Source organism: Hipposideros armiger, unplaced genomic scaffold, assembly GCF_001890085.2.
Source record: "Hipposideros armiger isolate ML-2016 unplaced genomic scaffold, ASM189008v1 scaffold_13, whole genome shotgun sequence".
NCBI lineage: Eukaryota > Metazoa > Chordata > Mammalia > Chiroptera > Hipposideridae > Hipposideros > Hipposideros armiger.
The window spans coordinates 6223938-6240878 of NW_017731363.1; the positions used below are offsets into that span (position 1 = coordinate 6223938).

The window sequence follows — 16941 nt, forward strand, 5'->3', positions numbered from 1 at the left end:
TTGGAATAGAAATTAAAGTGACAGTGCATATAAATTCAACCTTTTCTTGAAATAACTTTTAAGTGTTATTTTTACAAATTATTAAATTGCCTAGTTGATATGTTTTGTTACACCATGCATTCATTCATCTACTTTAACACTGATTTGTTTATTAAAGTGTCTGGTAGATTGATTTATTTTAAATGTCAATTAAAACAATTTTAAACTTTAATAGTTGAATTAGCACTTCGTTTCCCAAAAGAAGACTACAGTATTCATTTTAAAGCTATTGTACTTACCTAAGTTCATAAAATTTTCTTGCTTTATGAACCTCAGGAATCCGTTTCTAGGTTATGGATGACAGTGGCATTCTGTGCCTTCAATGGCTATTTTTCCGAATCTTAGATTTAGAAAATGAACATCATATGACCTTCATTTCAGTCTACTTTCTATCTCAGTTGATTCACTTTGTTCTCCTGTCTCTGCCAAAATAAAATGTGTTGTATAAAAAAATGAAGTTAAACTAATCTGATTATTAATATAATAATCCTCATTTGAAAATAATGGTTTTATTATGGTAAATATTCTATTTATAGATCACTAACTCTTCAGAGTGAGTAATTGTTTCCTGTTGTACTTTTAAACTAAATTTGCTTTTCAAGTCATAGATGAAACTTTTAAAAATAAAGGCTGTATTTGACAGGTAAGAAGGCTTGTTTGAAAAGTTTGATCTTTCTCAGTAATTCTGATCTTAGGGCAGAAACCATTTTAATTTGGGCTTTGAATAAACTGAGAAGTTTGTGATATTTTGGAGAGGCTCCTGGACACTGATAATTAAGGTTATGATGTTTCTTCAATGGGTTCATTATCTAAGTGAATAAAAGTTAATGAAAGTTTAAAAAATTAAACACGTGGTGTAAGGTTAATAGGGTTAATGCAGAATGTTGGTAATCGACACAGCCTTTCCACGCTATGACAGTTCTGATGATGAGAAAGTTCTCATTACTAGAACCCATACAAGGTGGTTACCCTAACTAGTTTCTTGTCCCCTATGTTGAGGATTTGGGCAGCAAGTTAAAGCAGCAGCTAGAGTAGACAAGCTGCTTCTCTCTCTTCCTATGTTCACGTTGGCTCCGTTTCTCCAATGTGACCTTAACAAACATGATATCTGTTGGATAGTTGGACCGATTTCCAATTGGTCAATAATGAGACTAGAAATTGGTCTCTAATGAAAAGTAAAATTTATAAAGGATGTTCTTTCTGGAGCAAATATTTTGATGTTTATCAAATGAGCATAAAAGCTTTAAAAGACTACAAGTGAACTAATAAAATCCATATGGATTTGGTGGTATTTGAATACTGTGGGAATGTGTAAATATATCTTTTAATCACAGGAATATTCTAAAATATTGAAAACTACGCAGAATAATGGTTGGAGGAACTTGCTTCCAGTTTTTGCTCTGAAATTGACTTACAGCTTTAAGTTATGGTAACTATTTAAGCATCAGTTTAGCTTTTTATAATAATAATAACCATAGCCAACACTTGCTCAGTTCTTGCAGTGCCAAGTATCATGTTAAGCACTTTACTTATTTTATGTCATTTACTCCTTATAACAATCCTACAAAGAAGGTATATGTGGAAATTGAGACTTAGAATCATAATTTAATTCACCCACAACTCAAAGCTCTGTGACTCTGAGGCACATGCACTTACATCAGTTTTATTACATTCCCTTTCAAAACTCAAATTATAAAATTATCAAACAAAAGGGAAAGAATTCTAACAATCGTGTAAGTAAATCTCAGGATTCAGTGAGAGATTAAGTGGAGCCAAGGGTAAGAGAAGAGGAAAGAAAGTGAGAATTTACATAACTGGTGTAGTGACTCAGCTGAACTAAAATTAGAAATGGGGTTAAAATTTAACTTTACTACCACTTCCTCACTTCTTTCCTTCGGATGGATATGTAAAACACCTATCACAATACCAGGCATACATTAGGAGCTCAATAAAAATTAACTTTCAATCCCTCTTTCTCCATTGTTTACCTGCTGTTGTACAACAGTTGGGCTAATTGTAATCCAGTTTCTTGGCAGACTGCTACTAAAACCTACAAATTGATTTTGAATGATAGTAGAGATATTCTCTGACTGGAAAACATGTTGAATTCCCTGAAAGTAGCCTTCCTTAATAATGTGATCAATTACCACATCTTCTTTGTGTTCAAGTGAGAGGCATATTTATGCAAGAATGGTGAATTTCATAAAATGCAGCCTACTCTTGCCCTAGCCTGCATTTTCTTGCTATAGCCTGCATTGTGGCCTGTACAGTGCTTTTCATTTCTTACTAGACAATATACAGAGGTGGTGAAATGGAAATTTTCTGGGTTTTCTTACTGTGAAAGTTTTGGTAGGCAGGTAAATTAGTTGAAACAAGTATACATTATTTGTGATCTGCAATTATCCCTATATTCGTTTCCAGGGACATTAGAGGTAGGTTATGATATAATAATTAGATTAATGTATGGTTAATATGTTTGAAGTACATATTTAATATTTTAATCCAGTAATCAATTGACCAGAATAGTGAGATATTGTCTATATTGTTCTATAACAATGTAGACTCAATAATGAAAAGAGTAATGTTCAGTCTTCTATTTTTAATGTCATTAGCCCAGTTAGTTTTTTTCTGTAATTCTAAAATTTCCTACTGCTACAGATAGTAATGTACAGTATAAAATCTTATAAGTATTCTTACTTTTAAATACATAAAAAAGCAATTTGAATTTTTTCTCTAAGAGTCTGAGAAAGTTGAATGAATCACATGAATTCAAATACTATTTTTTGACATTGCTAGTATGATATATCTTCAAGATTTTCAATTAGATGTGTGTGTTTCGAGTTTGTTCTTTTTTTTAAAGGGTATATTTTCTTATTTGAAATGAAACTGGAAGTTTTATGTCCTTTTTCATGTTGCTATATTTTTTATTATAAGTGGCTTTTAAGCTTTTCAAATGAACATACTTCTGTGGCTGAGAAACTGTGGCTGCCAGGTAGAAAGAAGAAAAAAATCATGAACATCCAAGCAAAGCAGACTGAGTCCTATTGCATGTCTTCCCTGCCAGTGAAGATCCAACTCCTCAAAGGCTGCTGGAATCTCCCGAGATTTTTTCCACTTCATCTGCCACTACATCCCTCTCTCTGGGAGATACCTCGGCATAGTTCGAATCAGCAACTCTGCCCTCATGATGCATTTTTAACATGTTTTTTTAGCTGATGAGACTATTTATAGTTATCTATTTGGGCATATACCTAATGAATTTGTTAAATTTGATGTTAATACTGTTTTAGGTGTGTAAGTGTTCTAAAGATTCTATCCATACTAAAAACAGATATTTTCTTCTTAGGAATATCAGTTGAGAAAGTGTGGGATATGTGATGGTTGAATCCAGCATTTGGAAAATTTTCCTTTTATTTTGTGTAAATATTAAAACATATTCACTATTGTTTTGTAAGGTCCTCTGGAATCTGGTGACTACATTCTGTCAAGAAATGTTTTAATAGATGTGGCTATAAAGGCTACTGGGATGGGAAATAACCAGGTTGGGATAGTCAAGAGGATAAACTGAAGCAAATAGTCAGGATGTTGGGCATTGATTAATGAGAGATGGAAGATGAGTACTATAAGCTAGTGAGTTTTGTTACCCCCACAAAATGGTAAATATTGTTGGACTCGACTTACAGGTGATGGCAGAGGGGGTGAGGACCAAGACCAAATTAAAGGACTACTAAGTCATCTGGAAAGGTCATTCTAACTTATTTATATGCTTCTCAAATGTGTCTCCCTTATATCTCTTATTCTCACTTCTGGTCTTTCAGTTTTGACTCTGTCCTCACCCTCTCGTTCCTCCAACCCAAGAATAACAGTAGAGTATTGTTTAAAGGGGAAGCCAACACAATCAGAATGGACGGAGAGTGTGGTGACCCATTCAAGCCCAGCTTTCCCCTTCCCTCCTTCTCACCTTTCCTCCCTGCTCCTGGACTTCAGCAGGAAGAAGTGGCCGATTGAGTGGAATCAATACCATGATACTGGCTAACACCAGATGTGCTTTCTCTTTTTTTAATTTACTAAATTGGTGTCTTTATTTTTTTAAATTTTCTTCTAATTCCGTTTTCTTCTCTTTCCTTTTACCATCTTCATCTCTTCTCTCTTGACTGTTTCTCTTCAGTTCTTTTTTATTCTTGACTATTTTCTGCTGTTCTCCTTTCTGAAAAGAGAAAGTATTTATTTTATAATTCTTTGTACCCCAAATATTGAAAACTGAGACCTCAAATGGCAGTATTTCTGGTGCACCTCGCATCTTATTCCTGTAAACACAAAATGTTGCTGGAGTACAGAGATTAACTATATTAGCATGATGTTTAACATATTGCTTAATAAGTGGTTATAATCCCTAACATAACTCTGCTAGGATTCTAAGAAATTGGTATTCTAAAGCAGAGCAAGTGAATTGTTCTCTTTTGGAAGGGAAAAAAATCATGAAGAGACAGCAAAAATTAAAGGAAACAACATATCATAGATTTTTTATTCATAGTAATATTTCATCTCAGATTCTACCTTATATAGTAGGTAGTTTATGAAATCATAGATTTTTTTTTCTTTTACATTGAACATTGTAGATTTGATGAGAATGTGTGGAAACTGGTTTTGAAGTGCCACATATTGATATAAACTATATATATTTTTTTGCCTAGAGAAATCAATTCATTATGTTATTGTCTGATATAATATTTTATCATTTTTCTGTTGTCAAGTTAAAATTTATTATCTTAAGACTTCATATAAAGGAGATTAAATTGTATAGTGCCTTAATAATGGTAACTTACTATTAACCAATTTATTTTCTCTACAGATATCTGCATCCTGATTTGTTTGTTTCTTATTTATGAAGTTCTTGCTGCCTTCACCAGGAAGAGAGCAATTGTTTTTAAAAATGGTTACTCTAATTTATTTTTATGATTAGAATACATCTTTCAATGTTAACATGCAATTAATATGATCTAGTCATTTTACATGAAATCTAAAAAGCTTTCCTTATAAATGATTATTTTGTTTAAAATGTATCTGTTGGCTGTTGATCTTACCTACTCTGGCTTATTAAGTATGCAACTCATTTGTAAGTCAGGATCAATAACTGCAGCCCTTTTCCTACCCTCTACCAAAAAGGCAGTCAGCCATTCACTATTGGCGTAATCCACTTTCTGTCTGTAGTGTGGGGGGGATTAGTGATAACATTTAACTGCCTGATGGAGATAAAAAAATATTGCACCAAAGGGAAACATGTTAGAGCACCAGAAAATAGGAAATTCAAGAGAAATCTTAAATTCTTAATAATCTTAAATTGTTTTTATGTTATTTAGCCCTAGGATTCAAATACAGGTTTCAACCACTAAATTAACATTCTGATCAGCATGGTGGCCGAAATTTTAGGTAATGTCATTGATTACTTTTACGTTTCCTCTCATCTTATTATCCTAATACTGCATAATAGAGGATTTTTAAAAATTGGGACAAGTGGCAGAGAGAGTTCATTATGGCCCCACTTAGAATGGACATTGGGTTACCTTTTTTGTCTTGAGTTGTTGGATTTCTGATAAAATGATTTCTAAAGATAACTTCTATAGTGAAAGTATTTACAGACATTGTGGAAGTTCTTAAACTAAGTTTTTTTATTAATAAAGACTTAGAATGCATTTATTTAGCTATATATGCATATCTGCACATGTGTTGGTTTTGTTTTGATAAATATAGACTTCTATTGCAGCATTTGCTAGTATTTTCAAATAAGCGTATCTTTGTTAAATGTCTACCAGTAAATGACATTATAAAAATCACTCATAGCAAAAAAAAATTGTAAATTTTTAAGCATGTAACTTTTTTAATACTAAGATTTTGGTTACTTTTTAATTATTTTTTTCATTTGGATTTCTAAATTAAATTTAGGCATGATTTATTTTGTTAGTATGGATGTTTTCTTTATTCTTTCTCAGAATTCTTATTAATAGGAACTATAGATTTTTAGACAACAATGCTTTGTTTCATGCCTTAGCTTTTGTGAATAGGACTCTTTATTTTTTAAAATACACATTTCCAGTATCTTTGCAAGAACAGAAGTGAAATATTGGAAGGAATGGCAGAAATATAATAATTTCCAAAAATATGCAGACACAAACCTGTATTTTTGTGGTTCTTTTAAAATATGTTACTGATTTTTGGGGTGAGTGAGGTTCTGTGGTGTGATCAAAGATTCGTTCCCACAGCCTGTCATTCTGATATGATTGTCTTCCTTCTCCATGTCCCCCTAGCACAGGCTTAAGACTCACTCAGTTTCGTGTTTTGGAGAAGTTAATGGACACCATGAATAATCATGAAATAATGATAGAATTAGCTTCAATTTAATTTTCTATAGCATATACAAATGTAAACCATGAAGCCCCCCAAATAAACCTTTGGCCTTCAGAGACTGCAACATTACTATATTGAGATGGAAAAAGAGAAAGGAGCTGTGTGTTGAAGATGCTAAACTATGCCCATAGTTTTTTAATCAGCTTGACACAGAAGCAGAGACATCAGTGATACAAAGGCTGCGGTTTCTATAAGTGATAGGTAACAGGAGATAATCTAACAGGATGTGAAAATATATCACCTTCGGTGAAAACTATGTGGGTGATTCATAAAACTTAAAGGAAAAAAATATGATTACTATTTTCTTCTTTTCATGAGCTTCCTCATGAGTTAATAAAGAAATTCTGATTTAGCCCTCAGAACTTCTTGGTTATGGAGAAGAGACTCCGGGAAGGTGGTGTGCAATAGGTGAAAAAAAGTACTAGTTTTTTGTAGTGCTCAAGTTCGCTTTCTCTCTTGGACTCCCTATCCATCTTTAGCAGTGAGAAATAATGTTCTCTGTGCTTTCTCTTTAAATATAATCCATACATACATCCTATACATGACTATCTGTGAAATTCACATGAAAATATTAATTACTAAAGCATGTAAGTTCAAATTGTGAATAGCTCAACATGGTCCAGGTTTTACTGTAAAATTAAGCTACATAAAAAACAAATGCCTTTAAAAATGCTTTGATGTAGTCTTATTTCACTGAGTCAGTGCCTTTTAAAGTTAAGGACGATGTGAGACGAAGAGTGGCTCAATGAATAAAGATGTAAAATTATAGAATTATTTTCTTAATGAAAATAAAACTTAATTTTCGTATTTCTTTTTTTCAAATGTTGTTCCTTTTAGAAGACAGTCTCTTCTAATCACATTCATAAAAATATCGATACTAAGGTTTTATTTAAAATAGATACACTTTGGGACCTTTCTGAATGACCTGTTTAAATTACTTTATGCTGGAATTTTAAATAATTTTTTGCATATATTTACTTAACCAAATGCATAGCTTTCAACTTGTATTCCTTTATATTGAACCATGGGTAATTCTCTATTCAGTAAATGAATGATGTGAAAGAGCAAAATTAGGATATCGCTAAATAAACTATAGGTTAATATTATAAGAATTTCTCATTAATATTTTGTAGAAATAATTTAGGTGAATGTGAAGTTTGTAGATTGGTACTCAAGGTTTAGTAGTTCTGGAATTTTTGAAAGATGTATACTAAAATTCATTACTTCTGAAATGTTTATAACTATGACATTTCTTCCACGTGTCTTGTTTTGCTAAAGAAAGAGGCAGTCATTGGCATAAAATGTTGACTTTATTAGACACTTCAATAACTTTTTAGTAATACAGAAGAACTGAAGAGCAAAAAATATCTCAGCACCAAAAAATTTGGCAGAGACAGTGTCATTAGTCGCAGTGTGATGAGTCCTATATTGAATTCAGCCTCTTCAGTGCTTTTATAAAGAGCAGACGGGCATTTGGGTATAGCATGACTCATATCATCTGCCGTTCATATAGGCATACCTCAAGTCTCTGAAATTTCCTTGTGAAGAGATATCGTTTATACCTATGAGTAAGAGCGTGTGAATGCACAGGAGCATGTGTAGATGTTAATGAACTGCTGTTATTTTGTCTTGTAAAGGATAATAACTTTGGAAATATTTTAAGAAATGTCCTATCTTCCTGCCTTTAGATATAGAGGTGATTTCTTGTAACTCCAAATACAGAGGTAACAAAGGTAAGGAAGGTCTGGGTTGATAGTCTTATATTATTACCTTTTTGCTTATTTGTAACTTGGGCTACTTGGGTCATAGAGTAGAGAGTCTTTTCATATGTGGGTCAAATAATTCACCAGCTGTTGTTGGTAAATCTGATGGGCTAGGCTAGGGCAAGTAGTAAAGGGGTCAGAGACAACTTCTTCCTTCTGTGTACCAAGAGGAAAGGATGTCTCTCATCTCTTCAGCACCAACCCCAGAGCCTCTTGTGCACCTAATCCAGACAAACCATTGTGCAAGGATCTGCCCACTCAGGTTGCCCCTCACCTAGGAACCTCTGGTGTCTGCCTTATCCTGATCAAAACAATTACAAGCCTCATCCACAAGAAAGCTGAACCCCTCTGGCCTTTAACACTTGGATACCTTAAAGACTTTCTTGGGAAATTTTAACCCTGTTGTGTTGTATATAAAATACATTTCAATGTACAAGTTGGGGATTACATATAAACTAATAAGTGATATGACTTACCACTGCTTAGAGACACTGACTTTTGCTACCTTGGACAATAAGAAAGATAATATCACTTCAGCATATGTGAAAAACATGATAGCTACTAATAAATATAACTTGTTTAAGATGCATATGGTTGCCTATGGTGGTCTTTAAAGGGTTCATTCCAGCCCATGAACTTCATGTGAATGAAATATTCTATTAAAATATTGAGAAAGAGAAACTTGGATTATTTACAACCACTACAAAATATTGTTTTGGGATAAAAACCTTAACCATGTTTATATAATGTGTATGATAAAGCAGAATCTTTCTATGACAAATACTTACTATCTCCACTGTTATATTGTCATAATCACATCCCTATGACTTTAGGTCTGGAGTATTCAAGATATAAATACCATTTTTTTCAAATGTTCATTTATAAGAAAGTTTATTTGGTAATTTGGAGTAAATAATATCTTAGAGCTTCAGTATCAAGTATATTACATTTAGAGAAAAATTTCATACTACATCTTGGTTTTACATACAAAACTAATATCCCTTTGGGGTTTCAAGGCTCTTTCCTGTCTCTGAAACGTTTACATTCTCATGTCACCATATCATCTCTGTAGTCAAGTTATTAACAAATAATGTGTCTACCATTTTTAAGGCACCTTATTGATTGCAGGTTTATCTAGACAAATGAGACTAAGATTTTAATTCTCAAAAAATATATATAAAAAGAATCCTCAAAATCCAGTTTTGTGAGATTAGGTGGAAAGGAGTTGGGGGCAGGGGGTGAAGAAAAATATACAACTTTAATAAGAGGCAGTGTGTGAAAAAAAAATGCCACTAGAGAGACACAAGCAGTGTGCTATGAGATTCACATGAGGAAAATATGGTTCTAGCTGTAAGAGGTTTTATGGTGGATATTGCATTTAATATGAGCCATTATGGATAAGTAAGATTTTATAGGTGAAAGAAAATTGCACTTAGAAGGAAGAGTGCTTTTGCAAAGACATGGCCAAGGAGAAAAGCACAGAATTTGAGGAGAACATACACTTACTCTAGCAACTCTTCCACCCATACTGAACTACTGAAAATTGCTCAAGCTATTGATACTTTGTCTCATGGATTTCTTCATTGCCTCATCCTCCACATCCCCTTTAGCTGTCCAGCTGCTAAGAAATTCATCTTAGACTAATAGGAAACCTTCCCTGAACCCTCGAGCATCATTCAGATGCCACTGTCCGGGGCTCCCATTGCACCCAGTATTCACCCTATTGAGGTACTTCTCTTTATTGTGAATGTTTTCGTATTTACCAGCTCATGGCTCCCCTGCTCAATGATGAGGCACAGACTGTGCTGCATGCATCATTGTATCCACACTACATGGAAGGCACACAATAGTTACTGATTTTATAAATTATAATATCTAATCTTAAAAACATACTAAACACCTAAAAGATACTAGATAATATACGAGACACTGCCTTCAAAAAGCTCATCATCTAGTACAGTGATTCTCAAAGTTTGGTTCCCACACCAGAAGCATCAGCATCACTTAGGAACTTGTAAAAAAATGCAAATTATAGAGCCCCACCTCAGAGCTACTGGATCAAAAACTCTGAAGTTTAAAACAGCAATCTGTCTCTTAAGCCTTTCAGATGATTCTAACATATGCTAAGGTTTGAGAACCACATTAAAGAGAAGCAATAGACAGCGATGGCCATATTGACAAAGGACATATTTAAGGAATTGATTCTTTAGCTGGGCCTTTGGAGAACTTTTCAAAGGTTTTGAAGGGAAGAACACTTACACTGTAGCACTATTTTGGAGATGCACAAGGCTAAAAGCAGAAAGACCAGTTAGGACTCTGTTATAAGTCTAGCAATCAGGTACCCAAGGCAGAACTAAGGCAGTGAGAAGAGGTTTTATTTGCTAGGATCTAGTTTTTAGGACACGTGGATTAAGAAGGGGGGAATGATCATAGGTGAGTCCATACTCCAAGCTTGAGAGGATAATGGGGAACTTTTTGTTGTTATTGAATGACAATGATAATGAGTTTGATTTTTAAAGAGTTACATTCATTTGAACTACCAACGGGATGTTTAGGGGAGGATGCTTGCTCTCATAGTGCCTTGTGCTTTATAATCAGAGACTTGAATGTGAATTTTGGCATTACCACTTACTATATCTTGAGCAAGAAAACAATCTCTTTTTACTTCAGTTTCTACACATGTAAAATAGGTTTAATAGTTTACCTCTTGGGGCTGTCATAAGAATGAAAATACATATAAATGAAAGGAGTATAACAGAAATGAAGAATCTGGCATAGTGAATTATTGGTACTTGATTATTCAGTAGCTGTTAGTATGGATGAACTGAACTATTGGAAATATGTCACTAAAGTTCTTGATAGGAAGCAGGAATGGTTAGAAATATTTGAGAGTCATGTGCAGGAAGTTGTTAGTAGAAGCTCTGGGAAGAGAAAAGATTATTGTAAGAAGACCACATGCAGTATTGGAAAGGGGTTTAATACTTGACATAGACGAAATGCCTGCATTTCTTGGTTGTGAGGAGGAAGAAAAAATGGAGGACAAGTAATCAGAGATGTACCAGGACCATATTCCTTTACTCCAGCTAATCTGTTGGCATATCATCTATTTGCATTTTCCTGCCTATTCTGTGTTTTAGAGATGGAATGTATTGTGACTTTGTAAATCTAATCATTTGGTCTGCAAGAATATTGAAACATCTTTTTGGTGTTGAGGTCACTATTTCACTAGTCCGCCGATTCCTTTTTGGATGTCTTTGATTATTAAAATGTTTTTCTTCATATATATCCATAACCATTATTTCTTAAAATTTTTACCTTATTTAATTCCTTCCCATATTAGTGGATTATAATCCTATATTAGTGTCTACTGGGATCCCTTCTTCCTTTTTTCAAAGCTTCCTCTATCTCTTAGTGTAGAAAGACTTTCATTACAGCCAATGTAAAGAATATTTTACAATCATTTTTCATACTACTGTTATATCTTTGCATGGTTTCTAATTCAGGTCAATCACACCTAATATTTTAAAGCTATAGGCAGAAACTTAAATGAGATAATGGAAACCTAATCTTGAAAAAATGATTAACATGCATTGCTATATTTTACCTATTTTGACATGTGTATACCATTACACTTAGCTCCTAACACAGGGGCTCTCAAATTTCCTAAAGTTGTAACACACATACTTCCCTCACTTTATCATACCATCTACTCATGTTTCCCTATAATCTGTCAGCCATAAGTATCTCCATAGCAGTTAAAGAGAAGTACATTAATTTCACGAATTCACTACACTTCATTATATGGCTGAAGATATGTTAGGATATCACAGAACCAGAGCTGTGAATCACTTTTTCTGGAGTTCTAGAACCATGTCACATTTACCCTTGAACATGGTACAATCCAGTAAATGGAGACAATTGTGTTTTTTTTAAATTAAGTGTATTGGGGTGACATTTGTTAGTAAAGTTACATATGTTTCAGGTGTACAATTCTGTTATACATCACCTATATATCACACTTTGTGTTCACCACCCAGAGTCAGTTCTCCTTCCATCACCATATATTTGACCCCCTTTACCTTCATCTACCACCCCTCTCCCCCGCTTAACCTCTGGTAACCAATTATATATAGTAGAGGAGATAGAAAGTCATGAATAAATGAGCCAAATTAGAGAGTCTGAGAAAGGACTAAGGAAAGAAAAGACTATTTGAGTAAGAGGCATTAGGTCTGGTTGCCGTTGAAGTGTATACAAGCACTGGGATGGGACTGATTGAGCTTAAACCTCCTGATGTTATTGAGAAAAATGTTACACATAGTCTGTGAAGTACTCAGCCAGCTTTATGCTCATTCACTATTTTCTGTATGAACCTGACTTAAACATAAGTACTGAAATCATTCATTGAAAAAAAATCAACAGATAATGTAGCTCTTGACTTAGCACAACTGAATAATAAATTTGCTTTTCTTTTGCTAATCATCTAGAGGTATAATGCACAGAGCACATATGATTTCTCCATCACTACCTTTTACTGTTTTAAATAGTATTGTATTTCTGCTTCTATACATTTTATGGGAATTGTCCATCCATAACATACAGTTCTAAATAGATAATTCATAAAATTCATGATTTTATAATTGGAATATTACTTTCCATGGACTAGGTCCACTTATTTTGTTGATTTTTGTGGTTTATAAAAATAATTTGTGTTTATTGCCCAAAATTCACAAATAAAATTATAAAACAAAAATATATAGTGTAGTCTTTACCCCTCTTTAATGTAACCACTGTTAATGGTATTGTATGGCTTTCTATATATAAAACTTTTTTTTTTTAATTTAGCTGAGCCATCCTGCCACCTGTTGGCAGCTCAGCTCGAGCTGGGAATCGAACCAGTGACCCGATTGCTCAGAGCTTGCACTCTTGAGCAAGCTGTTAACCAACTGAGCCACTCAGCCGGCCCCACAACCCTAAAACTTTTTTACAAAAGTAGATTTGAATTACATTTGCTACAACAATTTTTATATCCCTTACTAATGGTTTGGACATTTATGTAATGTACAATTATTGGTTTAGATAGTACTCCAACACACATGTTGCACAGTTGTCTTTGTGTTTTTATCATTTCCTTACAGCAGTGGAAGTAGAATTTGGGAGCCAAAGATACATACTTTATATGGACTTTGATGTATATTTGTTTACTTTGTTTAAAATATTACTAATGGTATATAAGAGTGGGAAGGCTGATTAAAAAGTAGTAAAATTGTATGTTTTTCTGCCATTAAATAGCTTTCAGCTATAAAATTAAAATCTAACCAAATTATCACTTTCTCATGAAAAAACAATTCCATTGTCTCATGGAAAAATAATTCTATTTTGTGGAATTGCATATTCAAAAAGAATAGAAAAGTGTTAAAGAGTGGGCTGAAACAAATTGTACTGAACATTACACAGGAAAACACCATCTAGTCTTAAAATTTCTTAAGTAGTCAAGATGATCATATCATAGAATAAAATGAAAGAAATTGGTGGATAGAAATCAATGTGTGATTAACTGTGGAGAATAGATATGCTGAAAGGTAATGGCTTTCTTATTGACTGCTTTAGTATAGTTAGCAATTATTTTAATAAATAAATGATAAAAATGTGGTTATCACTAATAAGTTGCTCATAAACTCTTTGTATAAACAATATGTTTTCTCCCTCCAAATCTGGAACTCAAAATTTGCTCACATATTTTTTTTGGCAAGCAAAATGAACACAAAATTGAACTCACTTTTCTTTGACTCTTGGCTTACAGAAATGGCTGTAGGGACACTACTTAACTATGAGAGGAATCAGAATCAATGTAATATACCTTGGGCACATAATAATTCCCACTTATAAATAAGAGGAGACATTTCACCAGGTCTATTATTATAGTTGATCTGCATTAATGTGACTTTAAAAACTGACAGCTTCTCTAGTGCAAGGGGGTACTAAACTTATCAGGGGGATCACTTCTTAGATTATATAAATGTCTAACCACTATGCTGTACACCTGAAATTAATATAAAATAATATTGAATGTCAACTGTAACTGAAAAAATTAAAACCGGGGGGAAGGTGAAAGAACTGGCAGTTCCTTATTCATATTAGGCAAGTATCCTAATGATCATTTTGATTCTTATCGAAGATCTCTAAGGTTTTAAGCATTATAACATCTCACTTCTTTTTTGTCCTCTTCCTCTTCACCATCACTCAATTCAGCTATAAGTAGAGGTTATAATTTAAATGAAGTGCTCATTCATTATATAAACCAAAGTCTCCCACTATTCTCCAGTGGCTGCGGTCCAGAGTACCTCTTCATCATAGTCTTTGGGGAATCTGTGCTTCTTTTGGTGGAAGTGCTCATTATTTCCAGCTTGAGCGTTATCTTCCAGGCAAAAACATGATGAATAACAGACAAAGGCACCCATTCTCTTTCAGCTGGATGCCTAGGGAGAAACTAGATCCCTGTAAAGACCATTTGCTAAATGCTTCTTGCAATCCAGGATAAATTATAGAACACATCCTGGAAAAGTCAAATCCATTATAGCTGGGAAAAAAGATTACTTCTTTTAAATGTGAAATGTATTTTTTTAAACCTTGAAATAATAGGTGTTTTGAATGTGTTACTTGAAAGCATAGTTCTAGGATTTCAGTCACCTGATAACTGTGTAGCTAGTCCATCTTAAAAAGCAAACTAACAAAAATTATTCTATGTTCAAAATTTAAAAAGGATAATGAGTGAAGTAATTTAACATGGATAACAGTTGAGCCAGGTTTTAGGACATTTATCAAGTTCTTCGGGTTAATTATACCTTATGTTTGAGGTGATATTCAAATAGAATGGCTTCATTAAATATAGCAAATGTATTTTAAGATTATAGGGTCATTTGGAACACATTTTCAATAGCTGCTGCATTGGAGTAGTATTGTCATTTTTTATTCTATCTTATATAGCGTGGTAAAAGGTTTACTTTATTGATGCTATCTTCCATGCATCAAAATGCTGCCTTGGTGTGTCAGTATCAGCTATTAGTAGTATAATGTCAGTCTAATTTAGAGACACTTGTACCACATATCTCTAAAAGATGGTGATGAGAAAGCATGTGGTGTAGTGTGTAAGCTCAGGACATAGCCAAATCCTTGTTTTCAGCCATGCAGATTTTTCAATTGTATTTGTGAACAGAGTTTGGATATAGACCTTGCACAGTATTAATGATGACATAATTTCTTTAAATTCTAAATTACTCCGTTGGTAGGATACTGTTTTAGTCTCTGCTTTGAGCTGGTAAATGTCCACTAGATTATCTCATAATGATATGGACTCTAATGCAATAACATGGTTAATCAACTCAAAGATAAAATTTCTTTCTTGAGTATGTATCTCCTGAAAATTGATAGGCTGGGACACCAATTATGTGATTTTCATTTTTTTACTAATCTTATTAAAGGGGGAGAACATTAAATCTTTGAATACTGTACCTCAATTTTATTGTAATGATTTTGCTGGTTACCAGGTGGGGTGGCAGTTGAAAAATTTGGTGAATGCACTACGAGAGGACCCGAGTGGTGTTATCTTAACTTTGAAAAAGCGACCTCAGAGCATGCTTACCTCAGCACCAGCTTTACTGAAAAATATGAGATGGAAGCCCCTTGCTCTGCAGGTAATGAAGCTTAATCATAAGTCATACACCATCATTTTAGCCATAGATTATCTCAATAATGCTTCTTTATTGTGCCTCATCTCAGCAGCATATGGATTAATCTTGTATGCTTTTGAAAATTTGTTTGTGAAATGATCTCTTCACAGCTTATCCTAATAGGCTTAATTGTGATAAAATATGAAAGTTTCTATAAAACCCAAATGATAAAGAACTCTGCCTTAATTTGTAAACATTTAAAAGCATAATTCCAAAAACAACCCACAAGTTATTTCAAGCCAAAATATGGATAGAAATGAAAATGAAAGGTTTCATTTTTGACATAATCTTCAAAAGTTTAACCCACATACACTTCTTGAAGAAACTAGATGATAGTTTATAGAATTATTTTCAATCAGGTCATAAGATAGTAATATTTATGAACAGTGGGTAATGGAAGTTTTAGACAGTAATTAAAATGTGCCTACTATATTCCTCCTGACTGATCATTTTCCTCTTTTCCACCCCCTAGGGTGGCAAAAATAGGGAAATTGTTGCATTAGAATTTTTACATTTTTCTTCAGCATGAATCATCACTCTAAAATATTCCTCTAGATGTTGATAAATTATATTCATTAAGAAGCAGAGTTATCTAGGAAATTATAAAAATAAGTTTTTGATTGATGAAAGACGAGGAAGCAATATATTTTTTTTCCATTTCAGTCAGGATATAATCTTTAAATGTACCATAGAAGAAATTTTTGTCCTTCATAAAACCTGCATTTTAAAAATTGGAGACTATTATCTTTCTTAGAAATCTAATTTTTAAAAATTTAAAGTGCCCATTGAAATAGAATACTGCCCATTGTTCAGATTAAAAAGAAAAGCAATATATGAAAATGCCATTGTCATCACTGCTATGTAAATTGATATTAAGTTCTATATTAGTACCTTATACCAGTCTTAGAATTTTTTTCCCCTAAAATCCTAAATTTTCCATTGCACGTGAATGGCCTTACAGATTATAATGATTTCTCATTATTTAAAACTTTACTATTTATTGGCCT

The 16941-nt window shown here is 33.2% G+C and overlaps 1 protein-coding gene across 10 annotated transcripts in view; it reads left to right on the forward strand.

The window, feature by feature from the left end:
* Window positions 1-16941, forward strand: part of CNKSR2 (connector enhancer of kinase suppressor of Ras 2) — a 265333-nt gene that overhangs the window by 127930 nt on the left and 120462 nt on the right. For 7 of the 10 annotated variants that reach the window (XM_019666991.1, XM_019667006.1, XM_019667049.1 and 4 more), the window contains exon 9: window positions 15752-15898. The exons of the other annotated variants lie outside the window; for them this stretch is intronic. In XM_019666991.1, the coding sequence (XP_019522536.1) occupies window positions 15752-15898 (147 nt within the window). The remainder of the gene's footprint in view (window positions 1-15751; window positions 15899-16941) is intronic. 10 annotated transcript variants of the gene reach the window in all.